This window comes from Ixodes scapularis, unplaced genomic scaffold (assembly GCF_016920785.2).
Source record: "Ixodes scapularis isolate PalLabHiFi unplaced genomic scaffold, ASM1692078v2 PGA_scaffold3__209_contigs__length_174095766, whole genome shotgun sequence".
Classification (NCBI taxonomy): Eukaryota; Metazoa; Arthropoda; class Arachnida; order Ixodida; family Ixodidae; genus Ixodes; species Ixodes scapularis.
The window spans coordinates 130823617-130848064 of NW_024609868.1; the positions used below are offsets into that span (position 1 = coordinate 130823617).

The 24448-nt window shown below is 45.9% G+C and overlaps 1 protein-coding gene across 2 annotated transcripts; it reads left to right on the top strand.

Moving 5' to 3' along the window:
* Nucleotides 1-10557: 10557 nt before the first annotated feature.
* LOC115314584 (putative nuclease HARBI1) lies at nucleotides 10558-17412 on the top strand. 2 transcript variants are annotated; one of them, XM_040501655.2, is made up of 4 exons: nucleotides 10558-11089; nucleotides 11791-12210; nucleotides 13098-13337; nucleotides 15379-17412. In XM_040501655.2, the coding sequence occupies exons 1-3, from the start codon at nucleotides 10704-10706 to the stop codon at nucleotides 13333-13335; spliced, it is 1044 nt and encodes a 347-aa protein (XP_040357589.1). In that variant the 5' UTR covers nucleotides 10558-10703; the 3' UTR covers nucleotides 13336-13337; nucleotides 15379-17412. The 2 variants fall into 2 exon arrangements, 1 of the variants encoding a protein (XP_040357589.1); XR_006078123.1 differs by lacking the exons at nucleotides 10558-11089; nucleotides 11791-12210 and having other exon boundaries at nucleotides 12909-13337; nucleotides 15320-15535.
* The last annotated feature ends 7036 nt before the right edge of the window (nucleotides 17413-24448 follow it).

Sequence of the window (24448 nt, forward strand, 5' to 3'; positions counted from 1 at the left end):
AGTGGAAGGTACAGGCCCGCGTCCCCTCTCCCATTTTGAGTGTGCGCGAATTCTCCTTTTCCCTTCGGAAATGGGGGAAGGGGAGAGCCTGCGCACACTCAAAATGGGAGAGGGGACGCGGGCCTGTACCTTCCGCTGCATTGCTAAGAAAAGTTGTCGCGGAGTATAGTTTGTTCATATAGGCTTCTCCAAAAATGGCTGCTGGCCGGTTCCATTTTCAGTGATCGTGTGTATAGCGCGTGATCTGTTCGCTTTCTGAAGCGACGAACATGCGCGTGTTGGGCTGTGAAAGTCGCACGCAGGGCTTTGCACTCTTCACAGTCCAGCTTTGCGTCAACAAAAGTACAACAACAAAAAAATGTAGCCACCTTGGTTTTCAGCGTTTCTGCAAATTGCGGGTGCTTTCCACGCTTTCTGGTGCGAAAAACAATGTTGTGCTGGGCTGTAAAATCGCACCCTTTCAGATGAATTTGCAAACGGTAAAACGGTGTAGAAGCATCTACACTCTGCAGTTTACAGTCGCTAGGAAAACTTAGAAAATAATAAAACATAAGGAAAAGAACACCGAAATTCAGCGTCTTATCAGAACTATAATAACGCTTTCCCTTTGGCTTGTTTTGATTTTTTCCCCCAGTTATTCTTTGTGCGCAACGCGAGCGAGCATGCTGAGGTGGGGCCACAATATTCGCGACATCAGCCATACGTACGGCACCTAGCGGGAAAACACTCAACTGTCCGAAACAAATCCTTCGGAAATATCTGCTTCTCTCTTTTGGCTTCCGTGTTGTCGGGGTGTGGCGCGATGGCTACCGAAGCACGGGAGGCAAGTTGCGTTGGTTGTGAATAGAGCAGCAAAGTCGGCAGTTACAACCTAACCGCGGGAACAAGCGCATAATGCAAGGTGCGCTTTGCATTATGCTTTTCGAGTTTTGTTGGGCAAACAATTGTAGCGTTGACTATGTCTTTATTGTGGTATCAGCGGCTTGCCTAGGTCGTTTTGAACACAACCTGCGCAGCCGCGTAAACCAGACATTATGCGTAATTCGGTAGGACAGTGAATAGTCACTCGATCGTTTTTTCGATGAAGGATAAAGTTCTTAAAGCTCGCTTCTGCCGATAAAACAACTCAAGTTTTAGACGTAGTTGAAAAAATTTGGGGCAAACTATCCTGAATCCATTACTTGTCTGCTTAAACCAAAGTGTTATTCATTGAGCGGGCACATGCCACGGCATTAGCTGTTTTTGGCCGCGATATTTGTCGAGTACTTGCGACCCCTAGATGTCTGTGTAGTCCCGAGTACATGGGCATGGCAACCGAGATTCTCGGCGCGCAAAGTTCTCCTCCGGCCCTTCCAAACACTCGGCTGGCCAGTAAATGGAGCGTGTCGCCCCATTTTTATTTTGTGGCTACTACTCAGTGGCATTATCTATACGGTAACCCTGACATACTTCCGGTTGACTTATAATTCCCAATTTATCGCTAATAATTTTTTTACTATAAGAGCGAATTAAGTCTGACAGTTCTATAAGCTGCCATTACACAACGATAGCGTTTTGATTTGATCTCGGAAATACTGCAACACTCGCCGTCCACTGCGGGACCGGAAGCGCTTGAGAGCTGTTTGCACACTAGTGCCATCGCGTTTCAACTTACGCGAGAAAGAGCGAATCTTGGCCTGCGAGATTTTTTCACGCACTCTGCCCCGGCCGCCCCACACGCTCGGCTGCCCAGCAGAAAAAGCGAGCCGAGACAGTTCTCGCGATCTACGGATGCGGCGCTTATAACCAGACAAGAAAGGGCGAACAGAGTCCCATCAAAGCAAGGTGTCCGGTGTGAGCCCGTGGCATGAAGCTTGCATTAATATTGTTCGCATTATCAGGCTAGATATAGCTAAGTCGATCTCTGTTGATTCATAATTTATATTCGCTGCTCCGGTATTTGCGCTGTTGCTGGATGATACCTCCGAATGCCTTATTTAGTGGGAACCTATAATTGTCGCCTACAGATACTGCCTGGGCCAGCAGGTCACGCATGTGAATATTTCTGTCATCATGCGTGTGAACAACTGTCTGGACTCTATTTACATGCGCAAACATTTGTTTTTCACCATACACGCTTTAAAAAGATACACATTTAAATTTCGATCAAACTTCTTCATTGCCAAAGGTCCTTGTTGCGGCGAGAGGCGTGGAGCACATTTTGCGCTGCTTCTAAGTTACGTAGATTGAGGATAATTGTTGATTATGATAATCCGCGGTTATTTGTTTACATTGAGTAACGAAATGTTTATATTGTGTGGTTTAACTGCGAGCGCCATCAAGCTCTCCATAGTAACAGTTTCTACCCGTGAACGCAACGGCCTGAGGAGAGGCACTAACGTTCGAAACATCTCGGAAGACACGAGTGAATAGCGCTGCATCTCCAGAGCTCCGCAGGGTGGGGCGAGTTCGAGGCCATACACAGAGTTCCTGTTTATAGCTACCTGCGGTAGCAGAGTTGCACATTCAGCCTCGGCAGGTGGCCATGCGCCGGCTTTCCTGCACGGCTCTGGATGCTTTGCTCGTCACGTGACCGAACTCGACGATAGCGGCGCCGGGGGTGCCGCCGCGCAGGGAAACCAGAAAAGGAGGACAAGGAGACGGAAGCACGGGAACATACACCGAGGCGCGTGCAACATCGGCGTAGCGACCGTAGCGGTGCATTTCCTGCACGGCGCTGGATGTTTTGCTCCGCACGTGATCGATCTCGGCGGATAGCGGTGCGGCGGCTCGGGAAAAACAAGTGCCTAACACTGCTTCCTCTTTGGGGGAGTATACCAAGGAACTCTAGCCATAGGAATATACCAATAGGAGGTATTCACTGGACGCCATATTTGAGGGCGATGTTTAGAGCGCATTCTCAGAACGAACTCACATTAATAGCCTGCTAAGATCGGCAACCTTGGCGGTGCTAAATGCACGCTCCAAAAGGACTGCGGAAGCTCGCAGTCAGCACGCGCTCAGCAGCAGCGCACACGGATATGTCCGCCAGCGAATACTCCCTATAATAAAACGTGTGCACGCGGCAAACAACTTCATAAAAAAAAAATATAGCCCTCCCAAAGTTAGTGCACGAGCGCTGTGGCATCTGTAATCGAGTCTAAAGCCCTGGTGCGCCCGTCTCAGCAGTGTTTTATTTCGTTCGAGCTTCTCGTAAGCCGACCCTCGTCATCTGCGGCAAGGTTGTCTACAGCAAAGAACGAGTATAATTCCCGAAACAAGCGCATATTTAATGTCCATCCAGCATACATACTACTCCCAGTGTGCCACCAGACCCACGCTAACCAAGCAGGCGAGCCGGACCGACGAGGAAAGAAAGCACGTTGTGCCGCACGTCGGCGTTACGTGCTTGGCCACCTATCAAAGAGCTTAGGGAGCTTAAAGGCTGAACTCCATGGAGCGAATTATGCAACGAATAACTGACGAACGCCGCCCGACGGCACGCTAGCTTTGCGCATGACGTAGCAGCCAGTGTGCTGATGCCACACGCAGAGCAAAAGCCGCCGGTCAAAATTGGTCAATTTTTCGCTGTATATTCGTCCCATGGAGTTCAGCCTTAAGGCTGAACTCCATGAGACGAATATGTTGCGAATAAATGACGAATTCAGCCCGGAGGCTTTCGCTCTGCGCCTGGTACCAACACAGCGGATGCTACGTCGCGCGCAAAGCGCGCGTGCCGTGTGGCGGCGTTCGCCAGTTATTCGTCCCATAATTCGTTCCATGGAGTTCAACCTTTAGTGTTTAGATGGGGCTCATCTCACACCATCTGGAGCGCTTGAAATTTAATGGTGGATGCCTAATACGAATAATTAGTCGCAGGTGCGCACGCGCTGCGTGTTTGCGTGGCGAGGAGGAAAGCAGGCGGAAAGGTGGAGGCGATTACAGACAACCAACGATTTTGCCAGCTCATCGCTCCTCGTATGGCAAACGTCGCGCCTATACCTCGTGACCCCGAATGAGCAGTTGGAAAGTCCAGGCTCTCTACCACTATTTTGCCAATCAATCTCGCCGAATGCTATAACAAAACCAAACACAAACAACAACAAAATAGCGGGTGACATGACTCGGGGAAACTCTTATGTGGTATTTCAGAAGAAATAAAAATCACCGGTGTAGATCTTGGGGAGGTTCTCAAGCTGCACGACTCCACGAGCGACGATACTTTGGCATCACAACCGATAAAGCCTTCGTAAAAAAAAAGGGGGGGGGGGGGGTGCGCGGTAAGCACCGTTTGCTTGACCACGTGCGCTGTTAAGATTGCTTTCCACAGAAAGCTGCAAAACTTTCTTGCCCTCCAGAGGATAGTTCTGAGACGATGCATGTATGGTGTAGTGAATTGGTGGCAACGCGGTGTGGTGAGTAGCCGCGCGCCTCCCCTTTACTTTGAATTGGAGTGTAACCATCGTCGATGCAGCGAGCTAATTTAGAGTACACTTGTACACGTTACACGGAAATGGTAACCGATGACGATTACGCTTGGTTAACAAGTATTGAATTATATCACTAGATCTCTTAAGAAGAAAGGTAACCGGCCGTTATTCAAAAAAGTACCCCTTGCTTTTCAAAACGCTTTAGTTTTTCCAAAGGACCAGTTTTCCTTGCAGTTTGAGAACTATTTTTACTGTCTATTAATAGATTAGAATGGACGAATTATAAACCAGACATCTTCTTAATCCACGAATTTGGTAACTCATGCACGATCCTCTTGTCGAAGACTGGGTTCGAGCATTCCTTGGTATGAAACTTGTACAAACGAAATGTGCCGTTAGGAAGAGGAGGGAATATGGTAAAGGTTACAAGTAAACTGATTACTTTAATAAATATTGAGACTACGCGTGGGATTACTTTCCAATCGATGTATTAAAATAATTACAACAGCCAAAACCGGAAAGTCGCATGTTTTTAGTGCTGGATTGACTCCGATGGCTTGCAGTCTCTGCTTGATATACCTCGGCCTCTTTCTGGCCCACCTTATTTTTTCTTTGGAAATTTTAGGAGCTATTGAAATTCTCGGCAAGAGCATGAAGACTATACTCAATGCTCTGTTTCATTATAATTGAGAGCAAGGCCAAGGACACGCGCGCAATGTTTCTATTACTCGCAGGGATTTCACAACAGCTTTGTGGGTGCTGTCTAGAGCGCATGCTCAGAACGAGCCCACATTAATAGGCTGCTAAGACCGGCAATCTTGAGGGTGCGGAATGCACGTTACAAAATAACTGTGGAAGCTCGCCATCAGCACGCGCTCAGCAGTCGCGCACACAGCTATGGCCGCCAGTGAATACTTCCTTGCTGCTGAACACGTGCCTTCCACAGAATTCGCTTCGCTTCGCTTCACCCCACCTCTGTTTCTTGTCAATAACAAATAGGAATTATCAACAGCATCGTGCAGTAGCGTTACGTGCAAGCTATGCCTCGCTATAACTCGGCCAAACCTCCATCTACTTGTGTTTTGAGCTAGGCCACGACGTCGAATTAAAAAGCTGAGTAAAGGCCTGTTCACACATACAGCGGAACGCTAAGTTAGCGCTTCGTGAGCGCTCCAAGGAGCGCTCATGTGGCGCTTCCAGCGCGTGATTTCGTTCTAATATTGCGCGTGGTTAGCGCTTTAGTAGCGCCTTGTTAGCGCTCCAGTAGCGCCGTGTGAGCGCGTCATTAGCGCTTCTTGTACCGCGGTGCTGAGGATTAGCAGGTGCACTGCGGTTTCGGTTCCTGTGGTTGGGTGTGCATCAGGAGCACCATGGCGGACATGTGGGATGCTGAAATAGAAATGCGACAAATGCTTTTACATACGCTATTAGTGCATATCTGTGTGGACGGCTTAACTCTCAGAAGAGCCTTCTGGGTGCGCGAAATCATTCGCCACTGAGATACCGACGGGTACCCGGCGAACCTTGTTCCGAGGCTGAGGGAACGGGACACAGAGCTCTTTCAAAGGCGATCATTTGTACCTGCGTGTCCTTGAAAGCAGCGTCACACATATCAAATTGAAAGCGATGAGGTCGTACCCAATCAATTAGTCGCTCAGAGTCCATGACTCTGGGTCGCCTGCCCGGCCCTCTGCTTAGAGAGCAGCTCCCTTAATTCCTCTTCTTTCAATGCCAAAGGAAGAACAACAACCAAGGAATCGCCATGGACGCGCTGTTCCGCAGCAGCAAGCACGGCACAAGGAGCGTGAGAGCGCTAATAGAGCGCTAATAAAGCGCTTCTGAAGCGCTAACAGAGCGCTACATCATGCGCGAGGAAGCGCCACATGAGCGCTCCTTTGAGCGCTCACGTAGCGCTAACTTAGCGCTCCGCCGTACATGTGAACCGGCCTTAAGGTGACCACCCGCAAGCTTGTCAGGGGAGTATTAAAAACGCCCGCCTTGGTTTGGGCCGTGAACGTGAAAGGTAGTTCGGCCTTTCGACACAGATGATGAAACAGCGTATAGCTTGCCCTCGCAAGGTGACATATGCCACACCGCTTGCTCATTGCAAACTCTTGATTGGCCAGAAAATGATCGAGATACCAAGGAGGCTCTACAACAACATATCTAAGCAAAGCCAGCGTTGAAAACATGTGACTTTTCGGTTCGGCGTGGGGACTCACGGAGTGCGGGGTCACGCGTACGTCTTAAGACTTAACTGTGTGGGCTAACTTGAATTAACCGGATCCTGGGAAAATAGTGCCGTTGCCGTCCCCGCCTGCTTGACGGACACAAACATATAATAACATACATATGGCTAAGCCTTGGTGCACAAGGTGATTGACTGATCGGTGTCAGTTGCCATGGCACTCGCCATTTTGGATTATTAAAATCTTTGAAGCATGGGAAGACTATTTCTGAACCAGAAGAGTCAAGATTGCTATGGAGCACCGTCGTACTGAAAGCGTTCCTCGCCAATAAAGCGTTACTGCTGCTATGTACGCAATCAACTAATCAATCATGCCTATCACAGATATCTTACGATGGTATTGTTGTTCTTCCGTAGTTCAAGACAAGAACATTATTTTTCTTAATGGCGCCACGCACTGACGTCGCATGTGGTAATGGCGCGAAGATATGCGCTTGTTTCGCCGGTGTGTGGTTAAAAAAATCTATGCACTCAAGAAATGTGTTTATAAAGCAACCTGTAAACGAGAATATTGATGGGCTCCCAAAGACTGAAGAAGTAGAGGAGAAACTGCTCGTTCCATGAATAAAAATGACGACCATAAAGAAGGGTCGGTGCTACTTTACAGAATGCAGTGACTTCAGGACGGACTCGTGCCCGTTAATTAAAGAAAAGTAATGGATTACAATAACAAATTACCGATCCTCAAATGTAATGGATCACCATTAAAAGTAATTCTGGCTAAAAGTAATGGATTACTCTACTTGTTGCATAACAAATTACTTTCACGTTACTTTTGTCCTAGAGTTATAAAAATATTAGAAACAATATTGACATTTCGAAAATTTTCTGGAACACTACTTTCCATTTCCCATACGCCCGTGTTATCAAAGTCATTGTAAACAAAAAATAAACTCGTGTATTTAGGAAAGAAATTTTGGGTGCACTCCGTTCGCTTTTAAGCTGAGAAGACAGCGAAAGCTACAACCACAACCGCCATCCCGCGAGCTTTAAGAGACCGAAAATGATCCCTAGACTTCTGCAGAGAAAGCAAGCGGTGTGCACCTGAGTAGAAACGTTTACCTCAGCTAGAAGATGAAGAATACAGGGATATTTCAGATAAGATCGACCAAAGGGTGGCTGGTCGACATTTTTAAATCAACTGATGTTTTTATATGACATTGTCTAGTGTCTGGTATAAACGAATCCACACTTAGTTTTGACCAGAAAAAAAAATTTGGAGACAAGAAAAATCGTAAGGCAGGGAGAGGTGGACAGTTGCAATAACGCGCACTGATGGAGGGGGCAAGTTTGAAAGTGAATAATTAAAACAATAAAATTAGGAGAATTTAAAAATTTTTACAAACAAACTATGGGTACAACTTGCTTGTAATAGAAAGTAATAATATTTATTAAAATTTTTTTTAGTTTTCTAAAAATTGCCAAACATGCCTGCTCGAACGACAAATGGCAAACTTTGGAAATCTGTATCTCATGAAATAATTTAATCATTATTACATAACTTGCAGACATTATTTTACTAATATATGGCTATTATTGAAAAAATAAATAAGGTATCTGAGTGACACAATAGTTACAATATATTTAGGCAAACATGGGAAAAAAATCAAACAAAGAAAAATTCCAATGCTAATAAAAAAAAACACCGCCTTCGATTTTTTTAAAATTTGGGTACCCTGTTATGCTCTATTTCGGCATTCATTTCTATTAAAAACATGTTGCATCATTGCACTGTGAAAGAAGAAACAACTCCCCAAAGTAGGGTCCTTTTTCAAAGCCTACACTTAGCAGTGTCCTATACAAGAAGTGACTCTGAGTTCCAGTTTCATGAAACTTGCACAAATCTTTTATATACACTTATTCAGATGAGATCATTGATAAAAAGAGCGATCGGTCACACAGTAAAAGGGAGGAGAAACTATATACAGCATTTTACATAAGCGTACAAAGTGGTATCATATTAGAGACTAATGATTTGAGAAAAGATGATGCAGTGTGAAGTTGTACCTTCCGGTATATTTTACATGTAGAGTAAAATAAATAACTTTACTTCCACACACAAAAACAAAGATATAATAGTAAGATATTTAGGTTGGCTGTGTATTTACGATTACAAACAATTTCAGGTGACGGATGCCATAGTGCCTAACTGGAGCAGCTTCGATGCTCTCGGTGTATGAATGAATCGTGGCAAGCCGATATATTTTATCCTGCTCGAGGATAACATTTTGGGATTTTTTTTATAGTGATCAGATAAAAATTTTTAGTCACCACCAACAAAAACAGTAGGTTAAATACCCCGCGAAGAAAAATGTGATAAATAAGATGTCCCTGCATTCAAAATGAGCAGTCCTTGGGAAATCAAATTCGGCACTTTACGCTAAGGTTTTCCTCGCTGTACCCATTTAATAAAGTTGCTTCCAAGCAGATCCGACTGTCCGTGCTACATATACGTCACAGGTCCCTTCTGTTGATGACTTGCTGAGCCGCCACGCGTGCCAAGACTGAATGCCAGGGAAGGCGCGCACCGTCAGCCACTCTTCTTTTTTTTGTTCACGATACCGAACAACCTCATTTTCGTCCAGATATACAAGATGCACACCTTTCAGTTTCTTTGATAGAACGCTCACCATTGTCCTGGCCGTCTGAATTGCGCTTACTGAACGTTCTCTCAGGTTGTTCAGCGTGGCCTGGTGCTTCACGAGTCAGCCAACTCCGTCACATGCATTTTTCCCATGTCCAGATGCAGAAAATAACCACTGGGCTTGTGGGCAATCGTCCTTTGCAAATTGGTGAAGCTGGTAGCGATTCCTGAAATGACTGGCGGCGCCGTCACTTACGTACGTCACGTACGAGTATACCGCAACGTTGTCTTCAACCCACTCCTTCACTTTTTCTAGAGCCAAGCAAGCGTGAGCGGCGTCGTGACACAGGTCCTCACTGATGATGGCAAAGCTGTTTGTAGATTTTCTTGTCGTCACTACACATGTAAATATCGAAACTTGTTTTTTTTTTCTAGTGATATGCTTGCACTTCGTCAGGAAGCACGATGGTCCAGTTTTCAGCAAAGTCAAAATGAAAGACAATGCTCCCGCGTTGCATGCACTGTTTTTCATCGTAGATCGCTTTACCTTGCGTTTGCCGGATATGGTTGTGAAGTACCCAACTTCCAACCGTCGCTTGGATGACTTTTAGGAAAGTCTCAGGTTCCAAAGTTTTTTTCACAAGGTCGCCGGACTCCCATGTTGCAAGCACAATCTCTTCATCCTCCGGGATATCAAGTTCCTGGAGTGTAAGAAACTGGCCTTTTGGGCAGTGATCACAGTCTCCTTGAAGGCACAGTTCAGTTGCTGGGTCGCACAGAAATGCCGAGTTCATTTCACTAGTGTTGAATGTTGAGCCTGTAACGTTCTCTAGAGCGGCAATACAAAGATAATAATTGGCGCAGCGCACACAAACGCACACTTCCTGGGCCGGTTTTCTCGAAGCGATGGTAAACCCATTTTAGTAAACCACGGTACCTAGGAAGGAAAAAGTACCTAGGTACTATAATCAACGGCTGGATATAAAACCACAATAATTATTTTTGATTGGGCAGTAAGACGCGTCATCTATCGGTGAAACAAGCCAGTCATTTTGTTTATTCTCTTTTTCCGCTGGTTGTTATCGCTCTAGTATGGTATTTTAAGTCAAAATATAGTAATGTTGTACTTGAAGAACAATTTATTTGCTTCAGATGCTACGAAGAAATTTTAGCTACCATGCTAGAGTTTGTCGACGAATATTTGAAGACGTAAGAAACATTTCCTTCAATATGTTTCGCCATAAACAACGCATAACTTTCCCGAGTCCCTTCCAGTCTGGCAACGCCGCTGCTGTAGACTCGTTTTTGTTCCCTGCGACGCACGTTTCTACGATTCCTGCTGATCTCAACTGTTTGCCCTCTCTTCCGTTTGCCCAACCGATCCACCGATTAGCCCACCGACCGACTGCGGACTTACTAACAACTGATTTGCGGACCTATTTGTACTTTGATAACGGAAACGATGTCGAACGGGACGAGGCGTCGACGTCGACGAGACCGCGCGTACGCGCAGTACGCTGTCGTCATGCTGGGACGACAACGTGTGTTCCGGGACCGCCTCGATCCGCTGGAAGAATTCGACGAGGATGCGCTGCAGCAACGATTCCGGTTTGGTCGCGCGGGAATTATGTTTCTCGCGGAGACGCTGCGCCCGGACTTGGAGCGGTCGACGCGTCGCAGCTGCGCCTTGTCCGCAGAGCAGCAGGTGATCGTCGCTCTGCAATTCTACGCCACAGGCAACTTCCTCATCACTGCAGGCGACTACGTACACGTGCAAGTCTCTAGTGCTTCACGGTCCGTGAGGCAGGTCACCGTAGCTCTGGCACGTCGAGCAAGGGACTTCATACGGTAAGACTTCATACGGTAAAAAGTTCCTGAGCGTTCCGAGTCAAAAAAAAAAAAAGAAAGTCAGATTGTGTTGAGTTTGTTTATGAGTAAAGCTATACGCACTCCGTCGTGCACCTCGGCCGGAAAGGGCTATACGCAATACGCGAAACTGCCCTCCAGAGAAGAGGGAAAGAAGGAGCTACCCTCTTATCAGGGTCCTCCTTTGTGCCTCCCGGGTTTGCACAGGCGTTGCTATTCTCCTGCCAGATGATTAGAGAAGATTAACCTGTCACTCAACATTCTTACAAAGGCAGTTTCCCTCTCCTCCTTTTACTTGGTGTTCAAAAGTATGCGATGTGACGTCAGTGCAGGGAGCCTATAACACGAATGGTTACTACGTGTTTTATAAGCAATGGCATAGCATAGGGTTAAAAAAAAAAAAAAAGATGGCATAGCATAGGGGCATACACCGTGCATAGGGCGGTAAGGTGTCTGCTTCATACATAAGTGGACACGGGTTCGATCCGCGGTGTGGGCCCACTTTTTTTTTCTCGAACATTTTGTTTTGTCGAGGCATTTGGCGATATTTATGACATTTCTTTTTTACGATGAACACTGAAGCAGAAAAAAAAAAAAACGAATGTTGTCGGCTAAACTTTGCATAAATGTGCATGCTAGGGTATTGTGCTGTAAATTAACTTGTGAATGTATTGGCAATGCAGGTGGCCTGACGTCGCAGAGAGTGCTGCCTTGCAGGAGCAGTTCTTTGACGTAGCCGGGTTCCCTTGTGTCGTGGGTGCTGTTGATGGCACCCACATTCGAATCCAGGGACCGCGCGTGCACGAGGAGGTGTACGTGAACCGCCACCTGTACCATTCCATCAACGTACAGGTGGTAGTTGACGCGTCCTGCCGCATACGCAATGTGGTTGCGAGATGGCCGGGAAGCACGCACGACTCCCGGATTTTCACCGAGAGCACACTATCAGTCAAGCTGGCCGATGGCATCTACGATGGCCTATTGCTCGGCGACAGCGGCTACACCTGCCAGCCGTGGCTGATGACGCCATTCCTGTCGCCATCATCAGCAGCAGAAGTGAGGTACAACACGGCACACACCCCGACAAGGAGTATTGTTGAAAGGTAAGACAAAGTCACGCATCGTGGTGGGTTACTGGGCTGCTATATTGAAAAGAATGCCACTAGACAACGTAACATTTTGTTGTCACAGCACAGAAGACACTGTTAATTGTAACGCCCCTACATGCAGTTTTGTGTTCTCTAGACCCAGCAGAAAACAGTAATTGCACGGAACCTAAAGAGAGAAGAAAGAAAATACTATCCCAAGAATATATATTTATTTATTGTACTTTCCAGTGCCCCTATACAGCCCGAGGGCCTGCATAAGGGTGCAACGTAGACACATATATGCAGTGTTGCATAAAAAGCAGACACGCAAAACGCATGCATCGTATCAAAAAACAAAAACGTGAAATATTCTCCAACATATTTTTTGGAGAACATATCACATTGTTCGTTCGTTAGGGGCAGGATTTGTTACATGTGAAAGGCAATATTTTGGTTCAATCTGGATACAGAAGAGCAAAAAGATACAAATGCAAAGCCGTGTTTTTTTTTTTCCGGCCCCACCTTTACAGAAATTACACGCCTACTTGTCATACATTCTAAAATACTCCACACTGCTGGGACTCGCCGTAAAAATGTGACAAATTGCACCGGGCTCGGGTTGCTATAGGGAAGTCGTTGACAGACATCTTCGGACTGCTAATGTTAACGACTGTTTGTATGAAACTGTGTTTCGCTTACACTCAGCTATGAGGAACATTTGTCGAGGGAAGTTTAATATGGTCTACATGTAAACATACTGTTATATATCTTGGCAATGATAAGAAATGATTGCCGGGTTTTCGGTAGGCTACAGCATTCAGAAAGTATGAAATAGTCTCAGCCCTAATATATTAGTGTAATTTAAATAAATAATACTCATTCTGTCCATATGATGCACGCAGGACAATAGGCCAGCTGAAGCGCAGGTTCCACTGCCTGCACGCCGAGCTGCGCATGGAGCCAAGCAGATGCTGCGACATCATCGTGGCATGCTGCGTGCTCCACAATCTCGCCAAGAGATACCCCTGCGCGATGCCAGGGACTGCCATCCCGCCTGAGGTTCCTGTGGAGCCCATGGCAGCCGGCCGTGGAGAAAGCAACGAGGCCCGGCGTGCCCTTGTCGACCAGTTCTTCTGTTGAGCGTAAGTATGTGGGTATGTGGTCTTTTCAATTCAAACTGATTTTCTTGAATGCGAGAAACATACAGAGATATTGTCCTCTCTGTGTGTTTACCAGGCTCCGTAAATGGATAACCATAATAACAAGTTGAATGTGGCACGCGATTTCATATAATAAATTTTCTTGAATGCTTCGTGGCATCTTTTGGCTGTGGTTTTACCAGCAGCTGATATAAGGGGCTGAACCAACCCCAGCATATTCCTTGGAGAACATAGATATTTTAATCTTTATTAAGCACTCTTCATGTATGGTTTCAATACGAGGGTAAACAGGCTTTGCGGAATTCACTCGTTGCAAAAGAATGGAAGCATTGGCAGATATTAGAGCAAGCAGATGTTGTGCTGCGACTGCTATCCACCTTTATTTGCAAAAGCGTCGCTTGGAGACGATGCAGCGCCCGTCGTATGCCGCTCAGGCGTCCACCCTCATATTGAAGACGTCTGTACCCTTTCCTGATTCCGAACATTGTAGCAGAAAGAGTGCCTCAAACATTGCAAACCATATTGTCTTGCAAACCCTCTTCATTGCAGCATGTTTTTTGTTGGTTGCAACAATGACATGCACTTAAGATGTAATGTGGCGGTGTCCAAACAAGGTAACTCTTCTGAACAGCATTGCAGGCACGGATCAGAATCATTCTCGCCTCATCCAGTTTTGGTATGTAGTAACAAATGCCCAAAGATTGATTGACATGTCTTGCAGCGTACCTCGTTGTAAAAGGTTAGAGTTGGTCAAGCAGCATAATTGCAACTGCGTTTAACAGTGAAATTGCTGCATGACCCATGGAACCACATACGCAAAAGTCCTGCAATATATTGCTGTTGCGTGCCTCGGTCAACAGTGCGTGCGGCTTTTGTGCGAAAAGCTTCGGCCCACTTCTGCGTGTTGGTCATCGTGCTTGTCTTCGTACTACAGGCTACGCGAACATCAATGCCCTCAGTGCGAGTAATTATAGGGGTGAGCGAAATAATAGCCTTAAAAATAATACCATTTCATTTTATTGCGCCACTGTCCTATAAGTTGGTATTATTACCATATTTAAAAGTATTCTACAGGTGAGAGGAGTCAACCTGTATGCGTCACAGTAGTGGTCCGATTATAACAGCCATTAATGGGTCATGTACATAAGAGGAATAATTCTGTCATTGGTTATTTCACTTAGTAAAAGAGTAAAGGGTGTATAAAATCGCTGTCGAACAACGTTGAAGTATGGTAATGCCTGTTTTTTTCGGGAAGTGAACAAAAAGAGTACAGAGTTCCTGAACGGTGTAAATTCCGCGACACACTCTCCTCGAAGAAATCAGGCACACCGAGTGGTCACACCAGTAACCATGCATTTAAACGCATAATCCCTGTTTGCGCCGTGCAGGCACTTCCTAGGTTATTTGCTTACTTGCTGTTTTGTTTTGAATTGTTAAGCTTCTTTCCTTAGTGCCCAACAATGATGTTTTTGACGTGTCGACAGGCTTGCGCACATGTATGGAAACTCCGCTGGTTAGATTGTCGCTGGTGTCGGATACCAATGTGGTACTCTGGAATACTGGGGAGGCGATAAAAATATTTCATTATTCGTTAAAATTACTTGCACCATCTTACTGGCTGTCGCATAGGGTCGAGTGTTTTTCTCCAGGGACGACTACCCCATAACATACTGAGGTTTTCACAAATCCTTGCATTTCAGAATGTACTTTTATTATTTCACATCCGCCCTTGCTTCGTCAATCTAAAAAAAAAAAAATCTTAGAACTTAATGCCCCCCCCCCCCCCCCTTGGTCTGTTCTGATTACTCCTTTCCCAATTGTTTTTTCAAAAGCTCAATTTGAAGTTCAGCCTGCAAGGTTTGTAGCCTTAGCATTTCAGTGTAATACTGTTTAGCAGCATCTGCTGCAGCGATTTGTGCATTGGAGGCATCTATGGCTCTTTTTGTTGCCTCCCTATCCAACAGGAGGTTCTCCGCCTCCATCTGCTGCTGGTCCTCAGCTTGCTGCTGATACCTCTGCGCAGCTTCCCGGCACCAACGTCTCGTCTGCAAGACACGGGGAGCTGCTGCCCACTCTTCTGCTGCTGCCACCCTTTGGCCGCTTCCTGACGCCCGAGGCTGCGGCGCTGCCGTTTGCCTCAAGCTATCGCTGTGACAAATGGATATGCAGGAAGTGATTTGCTGTAGTTATTAAAAGTGTGCATGCAACATACGTATAACATACGGTGTTTGTAACCCCGACATGTTGCTGGAATTTTGCCACAGTGTACTTAACTGTAGAACAGAAACTCTCTGATGCTTCAAGCATCTCCGAGTGGACCACACACATGGTGCTCATACAGAAATCCATGCTCACCGTAATATCTCGAGAAATTGCCTACCCAAAACTGAGAGCACATTAGGTAAAAATAAGGGGTAGGCTAACATTCGGTGTTCACAAGGTAGCTCAACTTGAGCCATTGAAAAATAGAAAGTCCTGCTACAAATCAGGATGGGCTATCTGTTGGGGATGGGTCGTCTCTCGGGATATTACGGTAATATTCGTTGTACCGGTTGCAACTTTCAGTATTTCATTACCTTTAGCTTTCTTATAAATTTCTTAACCTTGCCATTTATTTCACCTAAGGATGTTGTGAAACCAAACATTCAAGTCTCGTTGTTTACGAAATCCACGATGCTACAAAAGAGTTTTCGCTTGGCTATGTATAGAGTGAATCTTGCTATGGCTTTCTATCCTGCTGTTAAACCGATAACTGATGCCAGCAACGCTACCTCTTTCCTTTTTGCGTTCCGCACTAGTTCGTCACAGCATAAACAATGAGTTTGTTCACTCATTCAACAACTAATCAAATATCATGCGTAACAGCAGGGTTATGCCTTTCTTTTTCAAAGGAAGAATATTGTCTTATTTGTTGCACCTGTTGGTTAAGAGGTTAGAACTAAATATCACCACCTTGCATTCCTTCAACCATCAAAAAGTGTACTACAACTCTTTGCTCGGATATCTGCCTTTGGTACATCGGTAGTTCTGTTGTCTGGGTGTTAGTTATGTTAGTAATGAGCACATTTTGCTACATATCCTTCTGTGTGTGTTTTTTGCAGGTTGTTTGTAGAGCAATTATGCAGCCGTATGAGTAAAATGAAGAGAAATTCACGATTACATGCTTGCCATAAGTGACCCAAAGGCAGTGCAGTATGTCCGCTAGCCTGGGCTCCCTATCCCTAACCTGCATCACGCAGTAGTGATACATGAAAGTGCGCTGATTTCCAATTAGATATTGTGTGTATGGCACTATGACAATTTTTACAATCTCCCTGTTCTCACATCAGTTTCTTAGGGTCCCACCATTAATAACAGAGCTGTTCTGCATGCCCGGCACCCAGTGCTGTTGACTTGTCATACAGACTGATGTAAGAGTAATCCACTCACTCTTCCGTGTCACCCTCAATGACATCGAGCCCACACAGGTTCGGCGAGTCGACGCCGATCACGTCGAGAACTGCCTGAATTAGGGGCGTCAGTTCATGGGGGTTCGGGCCGGCACCTACGAAATGAATGCACATTATTTTCATTCCGTAGTCACCGGGCCCCAGAGGCATTGCAGAGTGGAGGGGGATCAATAACCAACTACCAAGCTAGAATATAAACAGCAGAAATCCAACGGCATTATGAAGCATCAAATAAAAGCATAGTAATTTGTACTGTGTGGCAGAAATGTAACTTCTTAACATTGCAGTGGAGTGATCTCGCAACAGTGACCTTCCAACATGCACATCACTGCGTGCAATTGTGCTGCAGTCAACTTTGTACATAGTGCTTTCTGTGTGCCTTGAGGATGCAGTAGTGTAGGGTATTCAGCGACGTGTTCGATGAACAACAATGCCCTAAGTTTTAGGACTGTTTTCTTAAAAACAACAGAAAAGGCACAGTTTAGGTGGTGTGCTTTCAACATTTTGATCTCCTCTGTCTCAGGTCTACCACACTTTTTGCTGTTTCATGTGTGTCTCGGTTACTAAAACACGGTTAAAGGAAATTTCAATAAAGTATTTTGAGATGTTGCCTCTTTTGATTTTATTACTGTTTTCGAACAGGGACAGGAATGTAGTGGAAAGTTACACGTCAACACTCACTTTTATATCTGTCATCAGTCATGCCATAAAAAAATTAAATGCAAACACGGCATTATAATCCATGGCAGAAAAGGTTCTGTTTATTTTTTGTGTCCCTGCCCCCCCCCCCCCCCCCCCTCATCTTTAAAGCGAACAATTGAAAACTAGTTTGTTTTTCGAAATATGCAAATTCCTCCGACTCACCTGTGCGCCCTTCATGCTTCTTGTAGGCGCTGTAGACCTTTCTGCATTTTTTCAGGAGGTTTTGCCACGCCTCCTTCAGCTGCTTTGCGGTCCTCTGAGCTCCCTGCTCATTCATTGCATGGGCAATGTCGAGCCACGCCTGCTGTCTCGTGTGTGCAGTTACTGCAGGACCGAATTTCCCCATAATTTGTTCCCTTCTTGCCCCAACTTCCCGAATTAACTTCAATCTCTCGTCTAATGTCATAATTTTTTGCCTCTGTTCGCAAGCTTTCGATACTGACGCTTGGTCCATTTTCAACCGACGTTTGCGGTCAGGACACTATCGTCTGCTACCTTGGTTTCTCTACCCGCACACCTGCGTTTTGCTATATATCGCAATAAGACGAAAGATAATCCTAATATCACTTTTAAAAACGAAAAAAAAAGCGAAAGGATGATCTCGTCAACTTTCTTTGTAATAAGTGTTTGTTTATTTCTCGTTTCTGCGACTTCTGCAGATGACATCGGCAAGGTTGATTCGTATACCGCGCTTGTAGTATCTTTTCCATTGGTGGATGCATCGACCGACCGTCGCGGTCAGAACCAGACGCAGCGGCACTGCTTCAGCGTAAAGCTAAGGTTCTCGTCACCGTTGAATTGCTGGCCACCGGGGATATGTAGAAACCTCGATGCTGTCGGCATACTGTCGGCGCACTGCGAACAAAAAAAAACAACAAAAAAAAAACGGTACAATGTCTCAGCTGTTCACTCGGAACGAAGACTTTATCGAAGATAACCCCTTTCTCCGCAAAGTAATCGCTGCTCGCGAGTTGGCGTGCATAGTGTAACAAATTAAACCTGTTCGTATACCAACGCTTGTTCGCAAAACATGTTTTACTCACCATAAAAACACTTGCAAGGCTGATGTACCGTCATATGTCCTGGGTCCCGGACTGGTGAAGAGTGAAGCGTTCGCGGAATGCTGCCGTCGGTTAGCTTAGTTGTCCCTCTGAACTACCGCTTTGCTTGACGTGCTAATAGGTTGATGGCGCGTCATTAATATAACAGCCGGATCGAAATGAATGTTCGGCAGAACCAAGCAGAACTATTAGCCCTCATTAAGCGACGTCGCAGCCATTTTGCTTGTAGGTACTGCTTCTCCCTCGGCGCCCCTGCTCGCCCAGTCACGTGACCTAAAATTCCCCGTTCTAGGGACAATAGTTAACTTTAAACCACGGTTTGCGTTCGAGAAAACGGGCCCTGGTGTGGAATACATTGGACCCATCTAGGGCGCAACGAATAAAATTTCGTTAGCCCAACGCCGGAATCGGGATGCTTGTCTTTGTATATACGGAAGGCCTCTCGTATTGAGCGTGTCATGAAGCGCTTTGGCACGAACGTTTTCTCTCCGTTGAGCATGACAGAGATGACGTCCTTCTGGTTGGGACTTTGGCGCGAACATTGTAGCTCGTCTTTCGTGAAGTACTCTAGGGCAGCAGACAGGTTCTCAGGGCTCACCTTGCACCTCGTGTAAGGATCCGGCTCATACCACACGCCATGCTTTTCCTTGAGTTTTCGGGATTTACTGATGAGGTACATTGAGGCCTGTGGAATCATCTTTTGAACCTCATTCTTCGTCAGTGTTGACGGCAGGAGTGTAAGCAGTTGACAACGTTCCCGGAGAGAGGTGGCGGTTTCAAAGGCCTGCCGAAAGTTGTCCACCCACTCAGTGCATGTGGAGCATGTTGGTTCGGACGACCCCGATGGTGCGTCCCTGTCGTACGCAATACGTAGCCTTGAGCGTATATTCTTGACAGCAACCTGCTCCAGTTCTGTCTGCTTTCTCTTGACATAGGCAGGCCTGTCCCGACTTCTTACGACGCTTGGTTGTCTCAGCGGCGACACATCTGTAGGTAGTATGCTGCGATTTAGATCTTCAATGGCTTCTTCAGCTGGCACAAATATGTCAGGGCACTGCTCTGAGCTTCGCATCGAGATCTCCTTAGTGATGTGCATGAAGCAATGGTAGCACAGGTAGTCCGTCGCACTCACTTTGGTGGAACAGTCAGGCGGAAGAATTTGCTTCAACGAGTTTAGGTCCAACTCGCCAACACTTCGAAAATTCCGCTGCTTTGGTATAGTCTTTTTGTGTTTGCAAAAGTAATCTGCACAAAACACTCGTTCGGAGCTCCAGGACGTCTTCATAATGTATACATAAATAATAGAAATTAAACCCCAACTGATGGCATATAATTGCCAAGTGAAAGAACTACTGGGTGCACAAGTGACAAGTCCGAGGCTGAGGAGCTCACTCACTGCAAACGTACATTTGAAAAGAGAGGTCACAACTGAGGCTGTCGGCAAAGCTTGATCCACGTCAAAGGAAGAAAGAGGGAAAGTCTCCAGACAAAAAATTGTGGTCAGCGGCCTTCGAAAAAGACTTTCCGGAATCGCACTGTCGTCCCTCCACGCGCTGATATGGAAGCACCCGAGCTTCTACCACGTGGTTCATGACACAGCCTGAGCCATGTCGGCGACCGGTTCGCGAGGGGTTGGCGGTGGGGTTACGTTGATGGTCACTCGGATTAGCCCTTGCTGTACTGAGCTACCGCCTGCAGTGCCTTATCGCCGGCTGGTGTCAACAACGAGAACGCACACACCCTGTCTACACCAAAACTACAAGCGTTCACCGCACACGCGTCGCCGCCGCTTTTAAGCTTTTGTGAAATTGCTTTCTTTTGCCGCGGAGAACCGCCTTATCTTAACTACGCGCCTGAAATCCTTCCAGGCGGGCGTACACATTATCAAGCGTTTCGAGAAATGCCCGTGGAGTAGAACTATGGGAAAATTCGGAGCCCGCGATGTCGATATCGTCGCCGTTGTGTTAGTACGCCGTCGCGTACTGCAGTCCCCCGTTGGGGGGGGGGGGGGGGGGGGCGGTCTTACTACGATAACATGGCGACAGCGTTTACACTCTATGTATTTACGCGAGGCTCGAGTATTTGGGGATAATGCTGCCGGTTGGTGTGCCCCTTTGTGCCTGATATTATCGCCCGTGACGCCAGCGAGTGAGATGGCGACAGGCATGACTGCTCAGTAAACAGGCGTCGGCGGCCATGTTTTGCTGGTTGAAGCGAACCCCCTTGTCCTTGACAGCGAGCGGGGAAATGCGAAAAAAAGATTGTATCGGCCGTTTTGCCAGAACTAGCGACGAGTGTCGTCTGCGGTTTCCGGCAACTATTTTGCCATAATCGTGAGCTTAGCGAGGAAATGCTTTTTGCTAGCCACAGAACACTACCACGCAGAAAGGGAATGCTTGAACATGTTTTTGTTCTGGATATATATCGGGGATATATATGAGAGAGAGAGAGAGAGAGAGATGAAGGTAGAGCGGAAGAGGGAATAGCATATAGTGTCGCAGGAGAGTGGCCTAGTGGCCGATGGCTGCATGATCTTTTCTCGGATCACTAGTCCGTAATATGATACCTCTTTGTACACAGTAGTTTCTCCTTAATTTAAGTGTGTGAACGATTTCTTTAGTTATCATTGGCCTCATCTGAATAAAAATATATAAAAGATGTGTGTTGGTTTCATGAAACTGGAACTCAGAGTCAGTTCTTGTATAAAACACTGCTAAGTGTAGGCTTTGAAAAAGGACCCTACTTTGGGGAGTTGTATCTTCTTTCTCAATAAAATGATGCAACATGTTTTTAATGGAAATGAATGCCGAAATAGCGTATAACAGGTTACCTAAATTTAAAAAAAAATCGAGGGTGGTGTTTTTTTTTTATTCGCATCGGAATTTTTCTTAGTTTGATTTTTTTTCCATGTTTGACTAAATATATCCTACCTATTGTATCACACAGATACCTTAGTTATTTTTTAAATATTAGCTATATATTAGTAGAATAATATCTGCAAATTATATCATAATGATTAAATTATTTCATGAGATACAGACCTCCAAAATTTGCCATTTGTTGTTCGAGCAGGCATGTTTGTCAATTTTTAGAAAAATAAATAAATTTTAAATAAATATGATTACTTTATATTACAAGCAAGCTATACCCATAGTTTGCGCCTAAAACGTATTAGAGTTCTCCTATTGTTATCGCTTTAGTTATTCACTCTCAAACGGGCCCCCTCCATCAGTGCGCGTTAATGCAACTGTCCACCACCTCATGCCTTACGATTTTTCCTGTCCCCAAGTATTTTTTCTAGTCAAAACTAAGTTTGGATTCGTTCATACCAGACACTAGACAATAACATATAAAAACATCAGTTGATTTGAAAATGTCGACTAGCCATCCTTTGGTCGATCTTTTCTGAAATCACCCTACAACGCTTACTCGGCGTTGCCTTTTTATCTTTGTTTTTGGCATATTTGCACGTGCCTTGCACGTTTTTCTAGTGGTTCTGCACTCGGCAACAACTTTTCTTGGCAATGCAGTGGAGAGGAGGAGAGCCCGCGCGCAGCTTTAGTCAGCGCTCAAAATTGAAGAGGGAACGCGTGCCTGTACCCTTTACTGCATTGCCAAGAAACGTTGTCGCCGAGTATATAGTGACCGGTCACACAAAATTGTGTTCTTTTTTTTTTTTTTTTGAGGGGGGGGGGGTTATTTTTCTCTTAGCGACATTTTATATTTTGTTTAACTTGCTATTTTGATGGTGCTGATTTGTCTGCTCATATTGTTCCGGTTTCTGTATTGCAATATATTTTTTCTTTATAAGTAACGAGTAATTAAAGTAATTCTTTACCAACATTTCTAACGAAATTACATTAAAAATTACAGTTGCAAAAGTAACCTGGCAATTACAAAAGCTCTTGAAAACGTAACGTATTACAAGTCTGTTACTAATAACGGATTACTTCCCAAGTCTGCTTGAGGATAACAGATCAGTCGCGTCATTTTTAATTGAAAGCGCGGCGCGCGTTATCGTGACATCACTACGTCGTACCGGTGTATTTTGTCATTGGTTATATTTTTGTTTCGAGCAGCCCAGCAGTCAAATATCACACAAATAAACTTCTAAGTACGATAGGAAAATCCCGCTCTTCTCCGGCGAAATCAATTTCGGTAGTCTATGGTGCTACTCAAGCGATGCGTACCGCCAGCCGCCGTCTGTGAGAGCTCGAGAAAAAAAATAAAAACAAGAAACGGTTTGGCTTGGGGCAATTGGTGCTGATAGAATGTACAAGAACACGGGGTAGTGTTTGGACCGGCAGGCCTCGGCAATAAGAGACCTTGAGGCTTCGTGTTTACAAAACGGTCCCGCCGCTGCTTCAGTCATGGAGATAGTAGAAAATCGCTACCTCTCGTCGAGTTTGGGAAATGTTGCATCAGGCATTCAGAGCCCGTGCGCCCATCGTGAAGCACGTGTGGCAGTTTACCACTTCACTGTCGATGCGCCGGTGTCGACAACTTGACGCTATCTACACCACGCGGCTAAGCACGATCCGCTCGGGTCCCAACACTTTCCCTTAAGGCCCGTTCACACGATGCATTTTTCTGGCGCATCTAATGTCGCCAAATGTAGTTTCGCGAAATGGTTGCGCCGTCTGAACGAGTCCGAAAACGACGCGCGCATCTAAAAAAAGTTGCGCGCACACCTCGCTTCTGGAGCGAGCTTTTGCTGCAACTTTGCCGAGTCCTGTCAATCACTCTGAGGGCGCCACCAATGGCCGCTCAGAAACGCTCTCACGTGGCCTTTGAGGGGGGAGCGAGCTGTTTGAGAAGACCACTTCACTGCCGGTGTTGTAGCGAAGCCAAATCCGGAAAAAACCGAAACCACGAACGATGGATACTGCCGGCGCTTCCGCAAGCACGTCAAGCACCACTGAAGGAAAAGTGAGTAGCATACCGGAAAAAAATCCAGCGATGGACGAAGACAATTAGCGGGAGTTGGCGAGATTAGAATAGTGCTTATAGCGTTGTTCTCGCGACGGTACCGCTGGATACGAGACCATCGAGTAAACTGAAACCAAGTTTGCTTTGTTTACAAGCGAACGTGAAACCATGTGCGCTCTCTGAAACAGTTGGCACAGTAAACTCGGGGCATACATGGGCGCCGAGAACTAACCAGATTGGGCACGTAGCGTTTCTATGAATACCATGTGCAGTGATAGGAGCTTTGGCAATGAATTGGCTGCGTACGGGCTCAGCGCCGGCACATGTCGTGCACGTACAGGTTGCCGCCTCAATCGGGTTTGCGCACACGCGGGATCGCTCCAAGTAGTGCAGTATGTGAGCAAAAAAAAAAAAAATTAAAGTGAATTGACTGCATAAAATGCGCAAAGCAGGTCCCCCGGTAAATAGCGATCTGATTCGGAGCTCACTCAAAACGGTGCATCGGTGTGTGTTGTTGTTGCACGTGAAGCGGTACGTGTGAACGAGCACATTTTGCGAAACTTAAGTGTCGCGAAACTGTTGCGCGCCTAAAAGATGCATCGGGTGAAGAGACCTTTATTCATGAACACGGTACACGGTAGTGCTGGTGCGGCATCGTGTTGAACCTATTAAGTTAAATGTAGCGAAAACTGTCCGTTCAAGCTTGTTTACACAAATACGCAATTATTTTGACACTTAAAGGGTTACTCCGGTACATTTTCTCGGTTTTAGGGTTACGTTTGTGTTAAGTAAAGGGAGTGTCTCTGAATTACGAGATGTCACCTTTTTCATGCGTTGTTTAGATTGGTAGATACCTAGTATTAAAGTAATGTTTAGGGGGTTTGCGGGGAAACTGAAACTACCGGGTAGAGCATGAAGGCAACCCTTGGAATCAGCTGCGTGGTCATGGTGC

Coding starts and splice junctions, on each gene's coding strand:
- LOC115314584 (XM_040501655.2), top strand. CDS start 10,704: ATGTCGAACGGGACGAGGCGTCGACGTCGACGAGACCGCGCGTACGCG. Junction 11,090..11,790: donor CGAGCAAGGGACTTCATACG/GTAAGACTTCAT, acceptor TTGGCAATGCAG/GTGGCCTGACGTCGCAGAGA. Junction 12,211..13,097: donor ACAAGGAGTATTGTTGAAAG/GTAAGACAAAGT, acceptor TGATGCACGCAG/GACAATAGGCCAGCTGAAGC.